Source organism: Halichoeres trimaculatus, unplaced genomic scaffold, assembly GCF_033239565.1.
Source record: "Halichoeres trimaculatus isolate MK-OKI-2021-1 unplaced genomic scaffold, fHalTri1.1 fHalTri1_scaffold_20, whole genome shotgun sequence".
NCBI classification, from domain to species: domain Eukaryota; kingdom Metazoa; phylum Chordata; class Actinopteri; order Labriformes; family Labridae; genus Halichoeres; species Halichoeres trimaculatus.
In genome coordinates this window covers 21,088,215-21,111,908 of record NW_027437198.1, presented here as the reverse complement: position 1 = coordinate 21,111,908, position 23,694 = coordinate 21,088,215, and the positions used below count along the sequence as shown (strand labels likewise).

Genomic DNA, 23,694 nt, shown 5'->3' with positions numbered 1-23,694 from the left:
CGCTCTCCTCACCCAGGATCGTCTGGATCTGTTCCTCTTCGGGGAGATTAAGAAATTTAGGGCATAAATTTGTAAATTTGTGGAAAATATGTTTCTAATATTTGTATAATTTCGACAGGTGATGAGGAAATGGATCTCATTTTCTACCTGTCCTGTGTTACAGAGCCTACAGAGTCTCTAAGATCTCTCTAATCTCTGATTTCTATACTGACCAGTTTATGATCGGAGAGTCTGTGTTTAGTGAGTGTCTGTCTTTTTAAGGGCTCATTAATTACTGTTAAATAATCTGCCAATTTAAATTCTTTCTTTAATAAGTTTTAACATTATGTATGAAATACTAAATAAGGCCGTATCCTTCCAGAAATACGACATGATGGGTGGCAAAAGTTTGGTCATGTAGAGGCAACGAGGATGGTAGAAAACGTAAAATTTTAGAAGCGAAAATTGTGACTTGCATAGAAGACAGTGGCGCAGAAATGTGCCACAATCATCAATATTCTTCCTGCCATGACAGAGTTCACTCGATAATTTTTAAGATGTCTCCTTGATATCATCCTTTCCTTCAAATTCTTGCGCAACATGAATAGAAGAACAGAAATGCTCCATATCTGTTTAATTATGCTAAAAGCACATTCCACTAGTAATAAAGAGATGTTGAGAATGTTTTGCATCTGTAACTGGTGACAACTTTGCATCTTTTTTTTCTTTTTACATTTAGGGGACGATATATAAACTACCTTGCTTATTTTATTAAGTAATCCACCAGGACTCCGCCCTTGCATCTCCATCATTTCGCTGTGCAGAGAACTCCCTGATGACATTGCTTTCTTGTATGGAAACAGTTAAGTAACTTTGTCTCTTGCTCACTTTTCAGACAATGCTCTCTGGGTGTGGGACACAGCCCCGTAGGCGCAATGGAACCAATATCAAACAATGACACTTAATTACAAAGCCACTGACCTCAGTGAAGGAGATCATAAAATAGAGGTAATAAGTGGAAACTGATATCATAAATCTTCCCTCTCATCGTTTGCAATGAGGGCAAGTATAAAAGATGTTTGTTGAATATTTTCATCTACTGGACGAGCCAAAACTCATTGGGAGCGTAACTTATAACTGGGACCAAAAGTTAAATATCTCAAACTCTTCTAGTTCTTCCACTTTGTAGCAATGAATAATTAACTGTTCATTGGTACTCGAATAAAACTTAACTGAGTACAAACCCATGATGACAGCAATTGAAAGACACACCTCTATGTCTTAGTGTAGTATTTGCATCACCATCGACTGTATGAAGCATCCTTTCTGCACCAGTCCTTGTGATTAGGTTGTGGAAGACTTAGCTCTTGGGTGTTATTGGTTCATATTAACATTTTGTTATATATTAAGACAACTTTATTGATCCCTAAAGGATATTCAGTTTAGCAGCCTATACCAAGTCACAGTCCACAGAACCTTTAGAAATGAACATTTGAGCACAAACTGATCAGCAAATATGACAAAAATTTGAAAACTTTGGAGAAAAAAACACCTTATTGTTTACTGTAGTGTTAAGGTAAACACAGTTAGGTAGGTGTGTGTTTCATCTGATATTTTCCTTAACATTACACCTTAACAACAACGGACAGTTTACTTAAGCAACTTTCACTGATTATTTTCTTTTAGATTACAAAAAACACATCTAACATAACAGAAAATATGCTAAAAAAGTCACTTAAACAACCATAAAGTCATCTCAGTTGTTGATATTTTTTTGATATAGGTTGTATACTAGTCAGTTTTTCCATTGAAGGGGGTGAGCTGACCAGTATTCATTTCTGCTTGTGCAATTATCAACTCATGCACCAACTTAACTAAATAAATAAATAAACCTTTTTAAGCAGGTTAGCTGACAAACTCTTTGATGCATACACAAATGATATTAAAAGGCGAAGATTTGTGTCTTTGCCTCATTCATACAGACACCACAGTCCCATAAAACGTTGATGTGGGGATATTCTTACCTCCGCCAACATAACTCAAAAAGTAACAAACAGATCTTGATGAAATTTTCAGGAAATGTTCCAAGAGGGATAAGGAAGCGATGATTTAATTTTGAAGGTGATCCTGATCACTGTCTGGATCCAGGACTTTTTTAAAGGACTCTTTTATCATTGTGAGATAGGGCCGTTTTCACCATATGTGTATACAACTCCATGATAAATGGTCAGATTGCTTTTCAAAACAATACAAGACAAGGTCACCATAATTTCTGACAGATGTAAAAGTACGATCCAGATCCTGGCAATATTCTGGATACTAAGATCCTGAATATAGAAATATGTACTGGGTCATCATAATTTCAACACTGTCAGATAAATTATTGTACAAACCTGCAACTAACACCAAATTGTAGCAGACAGTCTGCTGAAAGGGAGTATAACATTAGAGTTGGACGCTCTGAGTGCTTTTCTAGTTTTAAGGTGTAATCCTATTTCTAATGACATTGCATATAACCTAAGTCAATGCCAGAACTGTTGATGTGTTGTGTCATCCAATCTCCTCTTGCTTTCTAGGGGTCAGGTTCACCTAATAAATTCTGCAGTGTAACCCACCTTCAGCTAAGACACACATAAATGGACTGTCGCCGTCAATTGTGGAGTAACAGGTTCAGTCTGACAGGTTCAGTCAGTGCAGTCTTTGGTGCCACACCCCCAACTACAAAGCATTTCAGCATTTCACCCACCCATTCGCCCACACAACTCTCTCTGTCTCTCTTCCACCCCCTCTATGTGTGTGTGTGTGTCTCAGTGTCTGTTTCTTTTTCTTGGTCTCCTACAGTCCAAACACAACATTAAAACAATGTGCAGATTCAAACTTTATGTATAATAAACTGACTATAGCCATTTATACTGCATTGGTATAAAGAAAAATTTGTGAAACACTAAGTATTTCAAAGCCAACATGCTGTTACACCCTGTTCCCTGTGGATATGTTGGACACAAATGTACAATATGTCCCACAACTGTGACTCTCTAGCTCAGGACTTTTAAATTTGCTATCATAATCTTCCTTTTTTCATATCTACTTTGTCTAACTCTATATTTGCTTTCATATTATGTGCGTGAATGTTTGCCTGCGAAGTCCCTGGATCCATGCTACAGGGCGGGGCCAAGCTACATGGCCCCTCCCGTCCTATACTGTCTGACAGGTACACAGCCTCGATGTAAAAGCTAAAAGTGAACGTTTCAGGTCACCAGTCCGGTCCTCCTGGTAGACAAGGGCAACACTGACACTGCAAGACAGGGCGCATAAACCTGATAGAAGAGACGCTGGTTAACACCGAGGGTCGATCGTGACTTGTCTACGGGAAGACGCACCCACCTACGCCCGCTTCTGAATCCACCTGTCCTCCCTGGGAAAGTTTTGTCTACCGAAGCCGCAGATAGATGATCTATCAGCATGTTTTCGAAAAAGAAGTCCACGACTATAACGACACCAAAAGCAACGTAAGTACACATCTTTTTGGAGATTATCGATGGCGTGGTGTTGTGGCGTAGTATTATGACCTGTAATGTCAAACGCCATTAAAAGTTTGTATGTGTTGTGACCTTGCTTTGCGTTAAAGACACGCATTCAGCTTTGTGTTTGGCACACATACCTCTTTGAGTTTTGCACAGGCTCTTGAGACAGAAGTCAAAATGTTATGTTGTGCCGTTTTATTTAATCGTTGATCCTGTACGGACTTGTCCTACCCAATTCAACCGCTGCGGGGGTGTGGAGATAGGCTACAGCAGTGTATCAATAAACTTTCTGAATCAGGCTAATTCAAAAGGAACTTGGTGAATGTATTACTTTATTTTTACTTAACATGTGGTCTAAAATCTGCATTTGCCACAAGAGGACGAGGCGTACCCGTACCCAGACTTGTTGACTGTGTAGAGTAGATGGTCTTTTCACCTGAGCTGTCATTTTCTGTGACTTCACTCATTCACTTCTTTCATCTTCTAATCTTGTGGTTAAATGTTCGTGGTATTAGCACACACTTCAGATGGCATGCAGAGTGAACAGCACGGACAGAAAGTTGTAAACTGGGTTGTATAATGTGTGCTTTAACTCATGTTAGGGTGTGGTTGATAGTGCAGTAAAGTGGTGGTAACTGGTTTGATAAGTATTCCTTGCTGAGGAAGACAATGCAGGAGGATTTGCTTGCAGCCTCTCCCACACATTTGCTCCTCCACGTACACTCCTAAGCTCCTAAGCAGTACTATCTCTTTTTCCCAGCTGGAAATAATAAAATCCACATGTGTATCACCTAAACATCTTCATCTTTAAAGTCCCTTTAGAGGAGGGACCCTGGTGAAGACAGTGAAGTGTGTAAACCTCCCTGTCACTCAGCAGGTGTTAGGTCAGAGGCTCCCTTTTGTTTGAAGATTCACTAATCTGGTTCAATCACTGTCCATAGATTTAAGGTGTGGTTTCGCCACTGTTACACCTGTCAGTAAGTGCAAAGGAATGTGGTTTGTTCCTGCATTTGACCTGTTCTTTCAGTGCTCTTTGCACTACGCTATCACTCCTGGATTGATCTAAAGGCATTTGGTTTAAGTCATCCATTCCAAACAGTCGAGTGTGTTTCATTTGTGTGGCTATTATTAGTTTCAGCTCATCAGGTGTCAATAAAGAGGCCTGAGTAGAGATAAGTCCTAAAGATAAGTTCTATTTTTCTCTGATAACTACTAACAGACAGTGCTGGAATCCTAATAATGCAGCTCCACCCTTTCTGATGTCTTCATGCAGCCATCATCGCTCAGGTTTTTGGTTTTTGGGTGTTAAAAACGGAGCAGAAAGTTGGTATGTGGCAAGTCACCAGCTTGAGCCAGCCTAAAGAAACTTTCAAGTTGAAGCACGAGATCAACGATCTCATAACATCCAAGCTGAGGAGATGTGCCTGTCTTTGTGTGCAAATACTAATGCGCTGAAATGCCAGAACAAATTTAGTTTTCTCATTCTCTCAATAAAGCATTACTAAGGACATGGACATGTGGGGACCCAGGGTGGGGATCTATTTGGGATCATTTCAAGGCATTTCTTAACAGATTTACTTAGAAGGAGTCTTTGGTTATAAGACCTGATACTTTTGCTGATTTTAGAGAGTTAAACTTTAACAATTAGCTGAGATGAAGTTCTGTTTTCACTGATAACACACTGCTTTTCTCAACAATCAATGTTATTTAGAAGGATTGTTCACATAACGTAACACACCAACACTTGGTCATCTGATTTGTTGTTTCGATGTTTGCAAGTGCTGCAGTCTAAAGAGTCAACCCAAGCATTGTTTTCTGCATTATAAGTTAAGTGAAATAGTTTGACAACTGCAGTGCATGCTAGTACAGACTTAGCAAAGCAGGCAGCAGAGACAGAGCTGGGCTCTGAGTTTGCTTTGACTCTCACTGACAGCAGCAACAGTCCACACCCTCTATGACATAATTCTGAAGCTTTCTGGTTTCAATTTGACCCTCTCCCATATGGAAACACCAGTTGTGTTTCTCAAACTTTTGCACCCGTGCCAGTTCCTTCCCAGAATCAACATGAACACGCTCAAAACACACTCAAAAAACACTCAAAAAACACTCAAAAAACTGAGCTTTAGCCAGTGAGCCTCCCTGTGGAAACTTTGGACAACATTTGCTGTGAAAGACAGTAAAAGTAAAAAGCTTTTGAGTGTGTAAAATTTAATGACACAAGATTTTTTTCCCTGGAAAATTCCTTGACTTCCAGGTTATAACTGTTCCTAGACTGTTTCCTCCACATGTACACAGCCAGTGGCAAAGCTTGGCACTCAGAAGAGCAGGTACAGCCAGGTTGGTCTAGAGTAAGAGAAAACACATTTCTGCAAAACAACAACAACAATAAAAAGAGTTTATAAATGAATAGTTTAATCCATTTAACATCAGACCTCTTGCACATGAATCAATCAAAATATAAGTGTATATATATTTATGTATTATATGTCTATAAAAGGGACCTGTGGGTTTGACTGTTGGTGAAAACAAGGAGTGAGATCTGTATTATGTTTGGCATCATGAGCTTGTGCCCCAACCTGACGAAAAAAGGCCCTTAGGGTGTTACCACTTCTGAGCTTCTGCAGACAGTCCTGCAGAAGTCTACAGTATTCAAGTTCAAACACGCTCTAATTTTTTTGGTATTTAAAACTGCAAAACATTAGGATTACAGTTTGTGTCAGCTTTGTATTGAACAGATGTTCTGTTATGTGTGCATAGAAGTGAGTTGGGTAGGGTTTTGAATGGTGGATTTCAATTCATTGGCATGAACATGTTGTTTTAGCCTGTTTGCTTTAATATCTGCATGCACAAAAAATGACATCCCACTGACTTGGAGGTTCTTTTCATGGCCTTTGTTTTCATCATTAAAGATGGAAAAGGAATGGTATCAGGCACAACACTTCTAATACAAAAACACAAAGTTAAAGTCTGTAAAAAGTGAGACAAGACTGCACAACCGAAGCAATGAGTGGGACATTGACCATGTGAAAATAATCTTTTTTTCTGTTTGAAAAAAAAAAATACCTCAACTGTTTTTTTTTTCCTTTTTTTTTTTTTTTTAAATCTTTAGAATTATAAATAAATATATCGATCCATATGTGCATACATATGTATATATTTTGTACTTTCTCTCTTACCCTCCCTTTTTCATTTTTTTTTTCTCTTTTTTATACTCATTCATCTTACCTCCAGAGGCCATATCAACTTATGTTAAAATTTCTATTATTGTACATTTTTCCTTTTGTTGCTACTCAAGACAGAGAAAAAGATAAGACAGAGATAAAACAGAGAAAAAGATAAGTATCATATGAATGTGATTTCATGCTGAAGAGACTAACAAAACTACCACACCGTTGTACACTTAGGGTGTAATTTAGTTATCTATGTATTTATTTATTTATTTTGTTTGTTTTCCCTGTCCTTGCCTTTCATTTATTCATATTTAAGTGTTTAAATGGTCTATGTCTGACCAAATTGTTTCTATGTTGTGGCAAATCAAAATATAAACCAAACATTATGTTCAAAAGAAAAAAAAGAAAAATTACCTGAACTCTTCTCTGGTGTTTGGTATTTGCTTGAAATGACTTTTTATGTGTTTGCAGACATACGTGCAGATGGCATCACTTGATTGATGTCACTAACAGATCTGCCTGCACTGTTTGTATTAAACACTGCTTATACTGGTGTGAGTCATGCTTAGCATGAGCACCAAAACATGCACTTTTGCACATACCACAGTGAGTGATAGGGAGCATGGAGACTAGGTGTGTCCAGTGCAAGATATCCTTGACTTTGTCTTTCATTTACGCTTCATGTTGACATATCTCTTAGTGGTCAGGGTCTTTATCTGTTGTGTGTTAAACTCAGGGAGCAGAATACTGGCAAACATGGTGAAAGATGGTTGTCTTTTGACCAGAAGTATCGAGGTAACTGTTTCCTAAAACCAGCCTGGTACATGGTAAAAAAGAATATATGTCACTCTAAAAGCACCAGTAATAGTAGGTGTGTCTATGTTGTAGTCAAGATGAGCCATTACAACATCTTATACAACAGACAGTATCCAATTTCACCCCTCTGTGTTTTCTTTGCAGGACAACTACAGTCTCAGAGCTCGGCGCTCTCGTTGAAAGACTGCAGAAGAATGCTGATAAGGTGGAGCACTACATCACTGATATTGAGCAGAACCTCAACAAGGTAAAAAAAAACCCCACAGAAAATGTTCAGAAAGAGGCCTCTGACATCTGTTGTGAGTCTCAAAGTAAGCTTTTGATGCTTTTACCCTCATGTAGTGACACATTCAGAGAGTTGTGTGGAGATTTACTGTCCTCTGCAGCTGTTAATTCCCTTAAGCTCACTACAGCATGGTCATATTTGAAAAAGCTATTTCCAATTTCGAGGGATTTATTCAAATTATTTTGATAAGTGAACTGTTTAGACCCAATCTTTTTGCCTCTTAAACTCTGAAACATACCAACCATTCGCCGACAACTTCTATTTATGCCTGCCTTTGATTCTATAGTAACATTTGATAAAGATACTAATAAACAAATAGTTTCTCTTAGTTCCCTAAAATGATGTTATGACTCATCATTAAAATATGCTTTTATATTTTTGACAGTATTTTAAAGGAGGTATTACTACTATTACTCATTACTCCATCTCAGACAACAAACTATTCAAATTTGGGGTGTAGCATGTAATCGTTCTGTTTGTTTTGACCTGTTTGACATTTTTTGTTTGGTAGGATGTGAGCAAGATCAACGAGGGAAAGCAGCCGTTGTATCAGGATGACACCAGCAAGAGAATCAAAAGCTGTTTCGAGCTGCTGGACGGTCTCGACCAAGAGGCTGTCAGGGCCAAGAGCCTCAAGCATCCACAGGCAGAGATGATCGAGAAAGAGTGAGAATCAGCCAGTTCCTCCACTACTTACATGTTAAATTGTGCAATCTGCATTTGAACTCCAACAGGCTGCACATTACACAAGTTTGACGTAGTTTTGATAATTTTCTCTGCGTATTTTAGTGACAGATAGAAATCTAATCTGGTTTATATCAGGAAAAGGAAGTTTCTTATTGTCCAATGTCTGTGAAAAGCATGATGCTACTCTGCCCTCTAGTATTCCCTCTGTTGCTGGGTTAACACAGCTAGCTCATCCATCTTTTTAGAGATAGATCGTACGTTCCCAATAAGGATGGAAGGAAGGACAGGTCGATGTCGTCACTTCTTAGCTCACACCTGAGAACCAGCACGTCGTCCTCACCTCCTTCTCCTCACCTTGTGGGAAACATCTGGCCTAGCACCAGTTAGCACTGACATGCTACAGGCTGCTAACAGCTGATTTCACATGTAAACAATGCAGCCATGGTTACATGTAGGATCTCCAGACAAACACAGGGGAAAAAGCAGTAAAAATATCACTGAAGCCACATAAAGTTTGGTGTCCATGACCAACAAATGAGCCATACAAAGCAACGATCCATACTACAAAGAAAAAACACAAGAAACAGACTGGCTTATAAAACTTTTTGTAAATTTGACTTTTGTTGCACTTGTATAATAAGTCAGTATCCAGCAATAGGTCGCATATTTGAATAGATGTATTACTTATTTTATGTAAAGGGTTCTTTGGATAGCAATATTAACACAAACAGAAGCAGATGTCTTCAGATGAAAAATTTAATGAACACTTTTTAATGTGGTAAAAAATTATACTGTGTTATGTGGTGTGTCTATGTGTGCTTAGCATGAAGCAACTGCGTGAAAGAGTGAAAAATCTGGAAGAGAATCATGACAGTATCTACCATCTGAGCCGCACTGAGGGGAAGCCCACCATCAACTGGGGAAACGTGATGGATGAGAAACTGGTAAGAAGCATTTTTTTTATTTTTATTATTGTCCGATCAAAAGCAACTACAGACATGGAACAATATTACCTGGCATGAAGAGCACACTTAAGAGTTGCTGATGTTGGTTCAGATTTTGTGTCGAACTGTACAATGCAGAAATGCAAAACAAGTGCAACAAAAATATTTATATATCTTATTCATTTTAGTTATTTAAAGAATGTCTAAATCCACATTACATTGTTTGTTTAAAACTCCATAAACTCATAAATTTAGTGAAGCTCGGTCACATTCAGTACATGAGTTGTGGCTTTTTATCTGCTTGATCCTTGAAAGAAAAAACATGAAGTCAGTGATTTTCAAAGTGGGGTCCGCAAACCGTAGCTTGGGGGTCAGCGGTATAATTTCAAAATTATTGTATTGTATTCCTGCAAAAGCATGCCAAAAAATTAGATCTCTCACGTCAATAAAATCTCCTATATTTTCAGTAACTGCCCAGTTTAGTTTTGTGCCATGGGATTAATTTTGATATAATCATGACATGTTTGTCAATTCATAGTGGAAACGACAGAAAAAGAAACACAAAACAAAAAACACCTTGGAGCCAGCATTTTCTCAAAGTTTACAAAATGAATAACTTGGAAAGAATTATTGAATAGCATTATTAAATCGTATTAATAGTATGCTAATTAATGTTAAAATAATTAAGGGGGCCTTGGCCTAAAAAAGTTTGAGAACCCTGCTTTAAGTGATAGCATACCAGTATGATTTCAGCTTGTTTTGCTGACCCCATGTGGCCAAAATAATTTAGTGCAGCTTTAAAAAAAAAAATCAACATACTGTACTGAAGCATCAAAAAAGAGTCCAATCAGAAGCAGTAGGTGTTCCCTTTGTTTTTATGTTTAAAAAAATTGCTTGGTCAATGTTGACAATGAACAAATTAAGACTGTCTGTCAAAATGAGACAGTGTGATTTAAAGGTAACTGTTTTATCTCCTTGTGCAGGATAACCTGAATAACAAAGGCTTTGGCCAAGACCTACCAAGTGTGGAGAATGAGGTGGAGGAACACAACATCTTCCAGAGTGAGGTGGAGGCTCTGGCTCCTCACTTATCTGCCAGCGGAGACCAGGTACAAGCAACAGAACTTAAAGACATGAACAAGATTTATCTTTGACTGTGACACAGTGAAGAGTGATATGTTTGTGAAATTATCATCAGACCATTTTCTGAATTCTCCTGTTTTTCCTTTTTGTGTTCTTACAGGAATATGTCAGCAGCCTCCAGATGAAGTATAACAAGCTCCTGGTAATCAAATCATTAGAACAAAAACACATTCACCACTCAAATGCATTTTCATCCAAGAAAATAATTACCAGCAAGTCAGCTTTTTTAAAAAAGTGGTAGGGTTAGGGTTGGGGTTGCATGCATCTGCAGAGTCAGATCAACAATAAATGTTTCCTGTTACATGGCCTAGAACAGAATTACTTTTTTAGGTTTCTACAATTACGTCATTATTTCGATCAGAAGTGTAATTTCTCAGGTTTTTCAACGTCAGAGTGTATCGCTAAACTCTGACAATGACAGTACTTTGCACATTAAAGAAAAATGGGAAAAGGAAGCAGGGATAAGGCTGTCAGTGGAAGTTTGGGAAGAGATTTGCAGTTTTCAGTGTTTCTCAACAAATTCGGTAAATTGGAGAGAGCATTGTTGGAAAAATATTATTAGATACTTTAAGACCCCATATGAAGAAAAGTGTAAGAACCCAAGTCCAATGTGCTGGAGACAGTGTGGTTCAGAAGTAGCAAATCATTTTCATGTTTTCTGGGGTTGCCCTAAACTGAATTTGTATTGGGAGGATTTCCAAAAAACACTTGAAAAACAATTTAACACTCAAATACTACTGGATTTTGAAGGACTTTATCTTGGTTATATTGTTTCCATAAAAGATAGGAGTGAAAAAAAAAGTAATTACAGGCCCTTCTGGCAGCTAGCAAAAAGTCCATCTCTAGAAAATGTCTCAATCCTCTACCACCTACAAGAGACGAGTGGTTTGAAATAATCCTAGAAATCTTTAAAATGGAGAAGTTAACAATCTAAGGATTTAAAAAGACAAATTTTATCTCATCTGGAATAAGTGGATTAAATTTGTTGCCCCATTTAGAGCAGACTTTGTCTGACCCCACTGTCTTCTTCAACCTCCTAAGTGAGAGACACAATGTGAATGTAAACTCTCCTTGTTAATTTGTACATAGCTATTCATTTATATGTGTGATGTAACATATCATATCATATGGAGATTTACAAACATTTAAAATGTAAACAGCAACAAGGAGAATATGTTTAGCGGTATATTTTTGAAGAAGACACAAAATTCTACATATGTATAAATTCAAAAGACTGGAAAAGGACTTTGTATAAGAAATGCTTAATTGTTTATCAATGAAAATCTCTTTTACAAAAAAAAAAAAGAATTATTAAAAAAATGTTTCCTGCGAAAAGTAGGAAACTATCTATTGAGCCTTGACTCTCAATACTTCTACAGATATTTAGCTTAACTTCAATTGAGCCTTCTGGAAATGAAAACCATAAAATTCTAATGTTGAGTATCTTCTTTCTTAATTTTTTTTTCCTGTTGTCTGTTAGGCCAATTCAAGCGCTCGTCAGCGTGACCTGCTGAGCTTGCGGGACTACATGCAACGCTGCACTAATGAGCTGTACTGGATGGACCAGCAGGCTGAGGAGAGGATCAACTATGACTGGAGCGACGCCAACCTGGACTACCCTGCCCGCCAGAGGCAGTATGAGGTAGCCGAGGGCAAGAGACACCAGCTGCACAGATCCAGTCTACATCGGTGCACACACTAATACTTCCAAGATAACAGAGATTGTTTCCTAATACTGCATTTGTCCTGCTCCAACAGAACTTCATTACTAAGTGTTTGGAGTCAAAAGAGGCCACTATCACCAAGTTGAACGATGATGGGGAGAGACTGATTGCTGCTAACCATCCAGGGAAGAATGTCATTGAGGTAAAGGCTCATCTGTGTATTCAAACAGATAAATATTTATTAGTTTCATTAAGACTTATTTTATTTTGCTGAAAGTCTTGGTTTGAAATTCAAAACCACAAATGTGCCCCTCCACCCCCGTTTACACGACAACGTTTCATCTGAAAACGCTAAAACGCTGTGAAAACGCAGTGAAAAAAATCTGTTTACACGGAAACGCTGATGGGCTGAAGACGCTGTAGTAAGCATGCCAGGCCTGTAGATGGCGCTATAACTGTCTTGTCCAGAAGCCGTTTTTGGGAGATCTCCACCGAAGTAGAGTTGAGCCGGTTAACAGGTGTATTGGGGAATACTAAGTGAAAAAGTGGAGCAAAAAAAACACATTTTGTTAAAAGACAGTCAGCAGATCCATCAGATTGAGCAGCACAAGCACAACACGGAGTTCACGACGATCGTACCAACGGTTCTGTTGTCCTGCTGTATGCGCGCGCGCGAGGCAGAGTGTGACGTCAGCGTTTCCACTGAAAACGCCGGCTTAATGTTGACACGGCAACGGTGTCTGGAGCGTTTCAGAAAAATCCCACTCTGGAGACCGTTTTCGAAAGTTTGCGTTTTAGGTCGGCTGAAACGCAGTTTCCGTGTAAACGCGAGGCTGAAACGCAACAAAACTTCTGCATTTCACCTTAAAACCGTTGTCGTTTTGTACTGTAGCATATTTTAGTAATCTCTCAGTAAAGTGAAGTGCTTTGGTTAACAAAATCAAACACTTTAATGATTAACACCGGTAGAGACAGGGATGGGTACCGAATTAGGTACTTTTATAGGTACCAATCGAGTTCTGTCAAAAGTATCAGGTACCAATTCACGAAAAATCAAAAGGTACCATGTTCAGGTATCTAAACGCATCCTTGTGACCTTGAGGGAGTGGAAGAGTAGGCGATTTTCAATGCGGGATGTGAACACAGCATTATAAGGTTATATGTTGAAGAATAAATATGTTAAATTTTATCATTATCCTCTTAAAACCCAGCGTCCACATTTGTGGACATTACATTTCTGCCTCTCAGACCCATGATACCTAATTTTTTTTTAACTTGAACCAATTGGCCTCATTTAGGGACACTGCCCACATCATCTTTGGGTGAAATCACAACATTACACCGATTTTAGTGAAAAAAAAAAAAGTATTTAAGTGCAATAGCACTACTAACAAACAACCAATAGAGAACTCATAACACAAATAATCCAACTTCCTGTACAAAGACCAAGTTTGGTTATTGTACTTATTAGGTCTTCCTAAATAGCAAGGTTAACTAAAAATTGCACACCAGACAAAAGCTGGGGTCTTAAGAGGTTAAGCAAATTTATGTTTTTTTTACCACATAAACACAAAAAGTACAGAAAATTGGTACCATTGAGTACTGATACTGATTGCCAGGTACCGGGCATTGGTATTGTATTGTTTCAAATGTGAAAAGTACCCATCCCTAGTCTAACATGCTTAAGTTAAAGTTACTAACTTTCCTCAATCAAATGCCCTCATACAGGCTCATATGGAGGCAGTTCATGCTGACTGGAAGGAGTACCTGAACCTACTCATCTGTGAGGAAAACCATCTAAAACACATGGCTGAGTACCACAAGGTTAGTCAAAGGAGCAGAAACCACAGAGGTTAAACTGGATACCAAAAAAACTCATTCTAACTGGTAAAGCTCACTCCTGTTGGTGTATGTCTGTGTGTGTGTCCAGTACTACAAGGAGGCACGTGATACTCAGGACCTGCTGAAGCGGATGGAAACAGAGACCAACCAGAAGTACAATCCAGAGTTCAAAGATATGTATCAGATGGAGGGTCTCCTCTGGGAGATGGATGTGAGGATTTCTTTTATCTAAACATGGGTAATCATCTTAAACAGAATGTACTGCCAGCTCTTTCCCTCACACTGCAGGATGTATATGTGTGTGTGTTTCTATAGGACCAGGCCAAAGCCATGGATAGCTTCGACGAACGGATCAAAGCTCTTCAGAAGAGTAGCTTGCAGGTTTTTCCCCTGAAGTACCGCCAGGAAACCCCTCAGAAGCTGTTGCCTGTTGAGGCTCTGTGCGAGTTTGACACTGATGAGGTATGTGGGTAGTAAAAAACAAACAAACAAACAAAGTGATGCACACAGACATTAACCTGTGTCTTACTGTAAAGGAACATGGTCATCAGAAAACATTTGAAACTCCAGAAGATTGAGATCCTAAATAACCATACTTGTAGAAAAAAAGAGTAAAACTACATAAAAATGTAAATTAAATTTACCATTCATAATCCTTTCTCCTTTACATGTGTAAAAGTCAGATGGTTTTACATGAGACGTTAAATGGAAATAGATCTTAAGGTTAACAGTTTTTTTTTAAGGTCAAAAGAATGCAGATTGTAATTATTCAACATTTACAGGGACAGATTGTGCGTGGAGAGAGGTACACTCTGCTCCGGAACAACGGGACCAAATGGGACGTGAAGGACGCAAGTGGTCATAAACTTACCGCCCCAGCTGTCTGCTTCTTCATCCCACCCACTGACCCAGAGGCAGTTGCCACCTCTGACAAGTGAGTGGATTCAACATCTACTTTATACAAAAACACCATAAGCCTAATGAGTGACAAACATGATTGCATTTATCCTGATGTAGATAAACTGACAACTGTTTGTTTTTATCTGTTCTTGTAGCCTTGCCAGTCAGCAAAAAGCTGTCAAACAGAAAATGGCGAGCAGCAAAGCTGCCATGCAGAAACGCTTTGGTGAGCTGCAGAAAGCAAGTGGGGCTGGTGCAGCTACAGGTACATGACCCAGTGATTCCTGCTGTATTTCACTTCATTTGATAGGATATAAGAGACATGTTGTATATCTAGAGTAAGATCAGTGGCATGTCAGGGGGTTGGAAAAACAAATTAAATGTAAGCTCTGAGTCAGAAATTAGTTTTTATGGGCCCTCATTTATCAAACACACTTATAACTGAAAAAAATAGGTTCAAGCTCTCACTGCAAAAAACTGAAATCTTATCAAGTGTTTTAGTCTTATTTTAAGCAAAAATTGTCTTAATATACTTGATATGAGCCACAATGAACTTATTAATTCAGAAAAAATGTCTTGTTTCAAGTCATTTAAAAACAAAAATGAGGTCTTCCAGTGGAACAAGAGAAGTTTGCAAATAAATTTGCTTGAAACTAGAATAATGTCTTAAAACAAGAATTTTTTTTCTTGTTCCACTGGCAATTTTTTTTTAACTTGTTACAAGAAATTCAGACCTCATTTTTGTCTTCAATAACTTGAAACAAGGGTTTTTTCTGGTCAGGTGAATGTGGCTCATGTTAAGTCTAAAAAGACATTTTCTACTGAAAATAAGACCAAAACACTTGATAAGGTTTCATTTTTTTCCAGTGCTGTTATTGTGATATTGATCTCCAGAAAAGAGAAGACATTTTTTACCATAATACACCCCTCCACAGCACAAATTTCCTTGGGTTAGGCATAGATCACTCTGAAACATTGTCACAAGCTCATTTCTACACCCAAATCTGCACCAGTTTTCACACAAGAATGATAAATGAGGGCCATGATCTCCATTTTTTAACTCCAACTATTATCTGCTTAATCAGCCTGGGAATAAGTCTGTCAGATTTGATATTAAACTTTAAATTTTGTTGCTGAATTCCTGGAAAAGAGTTGTAAGGAAAGAATCATATCAGGAGCCGCATACATCAGTTTTTATGGATAGACGAAGTTGCCAATTAGTAATATTCTGTGTGATTGGTTGTGACCTCAGACAAGGACGAGCAGCAGTGCCGCCAGCTGATGGCCGGTCTGGATAATGTCATCAACAACCTGGACAAACAGGAGAAGGCCATTCATGCCAGAGTGCGCCCCCCTCTGGAGCCAAACAGGCCTCTGCAGGACAGCGCCGACCGCCTGCAGGACATGAGGGTAATTTGAAGAATACGTTGCTAAATGTGTGTATTTTATCATACTTCATCTTAGAAGAGTGTGTTTGAAATTTTTTGATGTTTTTGTCAGGATATCGCCTCTGCTGTTGGTAAGATTGAACCAGAGAAGGTCTCAAAGGTACAGGAAGCGAAGAACTTCCTGATAGCCAACCCCAACTGTCCCAGCGCTTCTCAGCTCCACAGCAAGGCGGAGGAAACCAGCAAGAAGTACGACAAGGTTGAGGAGCTGCTTCGGTGCTCTCAGGAAAAGTAAGGGAGCTGATATATATCCGTATACCTTTCTAAATTTTCCATATATTCAAAGTACTGATTGACTAACTACTACTCCCACTTTAAGGCTGAAGAACTCCAACCAGCTGGAGACTTCTCTACAAAATGGAAAGACTGTGCTGTCCAACTTTGAGAACAAGCTCGCCAGGGAGGAGGTTGCTCCAGCTGACATCTCATCACTTGAGAAAACTCAGCGGGAACTCGCTGTAAGATGGCTCTCCTATTTTCCCTTCTCATTAGACAGTTAAGTTGTTTGTTTCACACTTTGATGATCGTATAACTTGTCATCCACCGAGTCCTTCTTGCTACTCCTGCAGGATATTGGATCTGATCTCCGGTCCAAGAGGGCAGTGATTTCTGAAACGGAGCAGAACCTGCGTGCAGCTAAAAACAGCTGCGACAAAATGACCACCGAATGCAATGAGCACTGCCCTGACATCGAGAGGCAAGAAGCAGAAGTCAAGAAGCTCAACAAACGCTTCGACAACCTCAACAGACAGATCGACACAAGGTAAGAGAGTCAGGCTATCAACACCTGTAAAAAAATAACCCAAGTATGTCAGGGTACCAGTATGCAAAACCAGTTTTGCATACTGGTACCCTGTGATAAAACTTACTTTGTTTATACTCTATGTTGTCAAATAAAAATGTAGGTTGGTGCAGAAAAAGCCGCTTCATGCTTTCTTTAACCAAAAGTGCTTTAAAAGACTAATTGATAATTAGAAGGACAAAAGTGTCACATTAAAAAAACCCACATTACTTTTGACCATATGCAAAAGCTACAATATGATCTCTTTACTTTGTGTTTCAGGGCTCAGTGCTTGCAGAGAGCTAAGATGGCGTACAAAAACTACAACAATGACTACAGCAACCTTAACAACTGGTTGGCTCGTGTCCCAAATTATGATCCCAAAGAAACTGATGACACTGCAACAGTGGAGACCAAGCTGAAGAATCAGAGGGTGAGTTGATGAGTGGCTGCATGGGGGCAGTTCAGACTCTGATGATTTCTGCTGTAGAGGAATACTTTATCCGCGGTCGCTAACCAAAACTTTTATCACTTCTTTTTTGTTTACTACAGAACCTGCTCTCAGATATTGCAAGAAAGGAGTCTGACTTGAACAATGTGTCCAAAAATGCCCAGCTTTACCAACAAGCTGTCAAAGTAAGAGATAAATTTGTACAATATTGCTACCTGTAAATTGCAGAAGGAGGTTAAGTTTTATATTTAATTCCTGTTTCTTCTGTTTAGGACTATGAGAATGAAACTGAGAAGTTCAGAGCCATCCTTGACATTGAGGATGGACTTGTACCTCAGTCTTACAAGAGGAGCAGACTGGAATCACCAGCACTCACAGTCAAAGCAGAGGTGAGGCACAACTTTCATGAAGTTCAACAAAGTTTTGTATGCAACGGTAAAAGAAGCATGTATTCGAAAATATACATCACAGAAATATAACCTGTTCTGTTTTAACCAATATGAGCCAGTAATCCTAAACTTTGACTGACTATTGGCCTTGTGAGAGGCAGGATTAAAAGAGTGCCAGAAGCTTTTTGTTAAAGGTCCCATATTCTGCTCCTTTTCTGCAGTTTAATATGGATCATTGATGTCTTTGTGAAATGGTAGTAACATGTTTTGGTCCAAGAAGCCAATAAATCAAGCACAGCAGCATTTTTTCCAGGCTCTCATAGCCCCTCTGTTCAGAACGCTCTGATTTAGTGGGCGTGACCTTCATATGTAAATGAGCCACCACTGATACCGCCCCGCTCTTCCACGTCACTGAGAGCGGCGCCACGAGCTCCGAGTGCACAATGTTAAGAAAACAGCGAAGCTCATTTACCGTAACATTACAGGCTAAAACAACAGGCTAACTGCAGCTAAAGTTAGCATCCTGAAGCTAACACAGAGACAGGGGACACTGAGGAAAAGCTCTTCCATCTGCTCCACAGCACACAGCATTTAAAATACTCACATTTCCAGGGTCCGAGGTTTGTTGGTGGATGGTTGGTAATGCACCTGGATTCAGGACCAGTCTATTCGCTAGCCCTCTGTTGTACTGTCCGAAGTTGGAAAAGCAGTCGGCCGTTAAGTGACTAGCACACACATGCACAGTTTTACTGAGTGTAGCTGGAACATTTCCTTGATAATTGAACTCTAGCCACTTAGTCTTGTCTTCTTCTGAGATGGGAAGCTTGAGCATGGAACCATGTGGCTGTTTACAGCCAAAAACAAAGCAGTGATGCCTCTTTAACTTTGGCACCCCCCTCTGCTCTGGTGGACCAAGATTGGTCAAAAAAAGGAATCGCTGACGTCAGCAAATCCCCAAAATCCAAACAGCTTGATTTAGGTCAGGATTTTACATTCACAAGCACTACTAAGTACAGGTTTTGTCATTAAATGTCACATTTTGTGGGCTGGGAGGAAAGGCAAAGACCCACAAGTTACACTTAAAGATTTAATAAAGTGATTTTTGCATAATATGGGACCTTTTAAGCTCATTGCAACATCTTATGTCTGAAAAGGTTAAAAAGGTGGTAAAAGGTGGAGTTTTGGGTCACAACAGTAGATTTCGCTTTGCAGAACAGATGGACAAGATGTCTTCCAACTTGTTCTAAAATCTTTGAAAGCATGCTGAGTTTTTGTTCCTTGTAAGAGCCCCTGACCAATGCACCCTTGATATAACCTGATATGTTATTCTCATGTGTACAGGAAGCTGCCATTGGGGCCAAATTTACTGAGGTGAATTCTGTGAACAAGCAGCGGCTGCAGAATCTGGAGTTTACCCAAAGCCTTTTGAACCAGGTGAAATATTATCACAGGGTGATGTTTAACTTTATCATAATCCCATTAATGAAAACAATAGTAATGAGTTTTTTCCACCTTTCAGCAACCTGACACTTCTTCGATCCAGTCAACAACTGTTCAGACCAACTACGCATCCGCTCAGGGAGAAGAACCCTGGAGAATCAGGAAGCAGCTGGAAGATGAAATCCAAAGGCGTGAGCAGCTTGAGAAAGAAATCGAGACCATCCAAACTGACATCTATGTCCTTGAAGGACAGAAGCCACAAGACACCATTGTCAAAAAGGAGCTGATTAAAAAAGTCCCAGATCCCCAACTGGATGAGGAAGTCCATAAGGTGCAGCAGAAACTCTCAGAGGAGCGCCGCACAACTCATGTTCTGGAAAATGACCTTGAGGTACTCAAGTTGAAGTTGCGTGGCTTTGAGACCGAGGTCAAAGAAGGGGCACAGCAGTTCACGGTGAAGGAGGTTCTGCGCATAGAGAGAGACCGAGGCCAGGAGGAAGAGGTACGCAAGCTTCGGGAGGAGCTGGATGAGTTAAGAAGGCAAAAGGTGATAAAAGACAATGAGCTGATTGAGATTCAGAAGCAGGTGACAATCCTTGCTGAGGAAAAGAGCAGGGAACAGGAGGTGATTACTGAAGAGGAGGTCATCAAAGTCCAAAATGATCCCCAGCTTGAAACTGAGTACAGAGTGCTCCTTGATAGGCGACAGAGAGAAGCAGATGGCAGGAAGCAGCTGGAGGATGAGCTTCACTTTCTTCAGGAAAGGCTACACAGGTTGGAGAAGGAGAAATCAATGGCAGAGGAACAGATTTCCATCAAGGAGGTGTTGAAAGTAGAGAAAGATGTTGCCTTTGAAAGGGAGGTAGAGAATCTCAGAAGGCAGTATGAGGAGGAGAAGGCCAAGCGAAGATCATCCCAGCGAGACAAGGCTGAACTCCAGAGGAGAATCACCAGCCTCGAGGAGGAGAAGTCCAAGGTTGTCATCCAGGAGAAAGTGCGAGAGATAGTTCGTCCAGACCCCAAGGCTGAGAATGAGGTCGCCAATCTACGACTCGAGCTTCTGGAGCAACAGAGGCGCTATAAGGATTCTGAACTTCAGCTCAGATCCCTGCAGGAGGAACTGACCACGCTGAGAAACAGAGGACCACAAGTGGAGGTTAAAGAGATCATTAAAGAAGTCATCAAGTACAAGACGGATCCGCAGACTGAAAGAGAACTGGAGAAACTGCGTAATGACATTGTCGACAAAACTCACGAAACTGAAAAGGCTGAGATGGAGACCCGTCAGCTTCGGGATGAAATACAAAGATGGAGGGAAACCAAACCCCAAGTGCAGACCAAAGAGGTGGTCAATGAAGTTTTGCAGTATAGAGAGGATCCCAAGACCAAGGAGGAAATTGAAACTCTCAAACGGAGACTGGCAGATGAACAAAAGAAACGCCTTGACCTTGAGAGAGATCGTTCATCCCAAGAGGAGAAAATCCGACTGAGGAAAATGGATCTGTCTCAGGTCCGCGAGAAGATCGTTCAGCAAGAGGTGGTCAAGGTGGAAGAGGATCCTCTTCTTAGGTCAGAGTGTGACTCGTTCACACAAAATATTGGAAATGAGCAGAGACAGAAGGAGAGCCTGAAGACAGAGCTGTACCAACTGCAGAGGCAAAAGGCTGACTTGGATTTGCAAATGGAAGAACTTGAGCGTGAGCGTAGAGCAAGGCGTGATGCAGAACTGGAGATCCAGAGGCTTAGGGTGAGACTCAATGAGCTCGAGATCCACGACAAAGAAAACCGCGAAAAGGTCACCGTCAAACAGAAGGTCGTCCTACAGCAGGATCCTCAGCAGGAGAAGGAACACTCCATCCTCAGACTACAGCTCGATGAAGAGAGGCACAAGCGGACTCTTCTGGAGAAAGAGTTGAATGCACTCATCCAGCAGCAAATCACCTTGGAGAAAATGGATGTAAAGGAAAGAGTTGTTCGCACTGAGAAAGTCCAAGTTGAGAAAGATCCAGAGGCTGAAATTGAGATTGAGAACTTGAAGAGAACTCTGGAGGAGGAGAAAAGAAGAAGGCGAGACCTGGATCAAGAGTTGGCCTCCCTCACTGCAAAGCTTTCTGATGTGGAGTTCTCCAATACCAAGTCTTCAAAAGAAATGGACTACATCCGCGATGAAAGTAGCAGGCTGCAGCAAGAAAACCAAAGATTGCAAAACGAGATCCGTAAGCTTCGGTCTGAGATTGAGATCACCAGCAAAGAAACACGCCTCATCACTGAGTCCGCTCCAAGGGAGGATGGAAAGAACCTGGAGCTGAGGCTTGACTCTCTCCAGAGGGAACTTGGAGAGCTGAAAGGCATAACAGTTCAGAAAGATGATGAGATCGAGAGGCTCCAGAAGAACCTGTCTGCGGTAAGAATGAAGAGGGAACAGAGGGAGAGTCACCTGAAGAGGTCTATCGTGGTCATTGACCCTGATACAGGCAAAGAGATGCGTCCAGAGGAGGCCTACAAACTAGGGCTGATCGACTGGAAGATGTTTGTCAACCTGCAGAGTCAGGAGTGTGACTGGGAGGAGATATCAGTCAAGGGCCCAAGGGGAGAATCATCCGTGCTTCATGACAGAAAATCAGGGAAAAAGTTCTCCATCGACGACGCATTGCGCCTTGGCCACATCACAAACCGCCAGCTTCAGCAGTACATAAACAAAGAAATCTCCATCCAAGAGTTCGGTGTCCTTGTGTCTGGACAAAACAAGTGAATACAGTTATGCTAAAGAGAGTTTATCATATTTAAAACTGCAAGATCAGCTTGATTTGTTTGTTTACCTTCATTCTGACTTCAAGACTATGGTGACTTGGCATTGTTTAGGAGGCCTACTTTAAAAACAATACCCAAATGCTCTGTATATTTATTTCCTTACGATTAATCAATCTAAGTTTACTGATGTAATACAAATAATGAACATTAATATACTTACTGCCAGCTACATAGTATGGTATATGGTGAAAGATGTGTGCTAAGCTAACCATTGATTTCTTGTTATGGGTACTTGAATGTTGCCATTAAAAAGTCACAAGGGTACAAGCTGTTTTATTGTTTTTTTTATTCCTTAACGTTTTATCTTGTGTTCTGTATCTTTCAATAAAACAGATTAAATGAAAATAATGTGTTTTGTGATATATGAATTTTTCTAGCTCATTATAGTTAATAATGTAAAAAGAAAAAAATGCATTTAATTTAGGGATGCACGATATTGGATTTCTGCCGATATCCGATATGCCGATATATCACAACCCCTTTTGGCCGATACCGATACCGATACCGATAATCACAAGTTTGTTTGTTTTTTTCACTGTAAAGAAAACTAAGTCTATCCTGTACTGGAATTTATATGTTACTCTTATTGTGACGGTCTTATTTGTTTAAGAAACACACATAAAACAAGACAAAAAACATTTGATTTTTACCATAAATAAGAAATGTATTATTTTTTCAAACTCAAGACATTCAGTATTAAAATACAGAAAAATAATTTCTTTAGATCACATGAACTTTAAATATACAATGCAGTTTCAAACATAATTGCATTTGATTTTTTTAGAGCTACTGTAACGACCTGGTGACAGACACAGAGCTCGGCAGTGCAAATAAATGAAGTGCTACATTTTATTTAGGGAGCTTATTTTTCAGATGGAAAATAATAATAATCCTAACTGAATAGCACCTTATTGGCTGTGCCTGTCGGCAGACATTTTCATATTTGCAGGTACCGATAAAGGTGTTTTTAAGCTTTTATCACCCCATACCGATATTGTGCCGATAATATCGTGCATCCCTGATTTAATTCCATAAAATGGGCCTAATAGCACATGGTTGTCCAATGCAATGCAAATAATAATAATAATCTGATTACTAGAGTATTGTTAAAAACAGTTAATCTGAGTGATCCTCACAGGGTTATTGGTATCACAGAGATTTTTGAAGAATTTATGAACAGGCTTAGATTAATACCAATGCCACTGTGGCAGTCAAATGAGAACAAAAATGGCTATTTCAGTTTTATTGTTTACATTAAAGGCCTACCACTGTAAGAGGTTGTTTTGAGAATAATTATTGTACAGCTTGCATACAGACCGTGTTACAGCATTTTCAAACACAATGAAAAGTAGATTGGACCACTTAAGAGAATGTATGCGCACTGAGAAAAAAAAATATTGATGTCCAATATTTTTTTAA

General features: G+C 39.7%; 1 protein-coding gene across 2 annotated transcripts; it reads left to right on the top strand.

Moving 5' to 3' along the window:
- Positions 1 to 784: 784 nt before the first annotated feature.
- ppl (periplakin) lies at positions 785 to 22,538 on the top strand. 2 transcript variants are annotated; one of them, XM_074697116.1, is made up of 23 exons: positions 785 to 841; positions 3,232 to 3,488; positions 7,634 to 7,736; positions 8,287 to 8,441; positions 9,286 to 9,406; positions 10,390 to 10,515; positions 10,650 to 10,691; positions 12,030 to 12,191; positions 12,308 to 12,415; positions 13,942 to 14,037; positions 14,144 to 14,266; positions 14,371 to 14,517; positions 14,838 to 14,989; positions 15,111 to 15,220; positions 16,208 to 16,365; positions 16,456 to 16,634; positions 16,723 to 16,861; positions 16,973 to 17,166; positions 17,467 to 17,617; positions 17,737 to 17,820; positions 17,908 to 18,024; positions 19,366 to 19,458; positions 19,544 to 22,538. In XM_074697116.1, exons 2-23 carry the CDS (start codon positions 3,442 to 3,444, stop codon positions 22,214 to 22,216), a joined length of 5,280 nt encoding a protein of 1,759 aa, XP_074553217.1. In that variant the 5' UTR covers positions 785 to 841; positions 3,232 to 3,441; the 3' UTR covers positions 22,217 to 22,538. The 2 variants fall into 2 exon arrangements, with proteins under 2 accessions (XP_074553217.1, XP_074553216.1); XM_074697115.1 differs by lacking the exon at positions 785 to 841 and having other exon boundaries at positions 3,142 to 3,488.
- Positions 22,539 to 23,694: the final 1,156 nt, after the last annotated feature.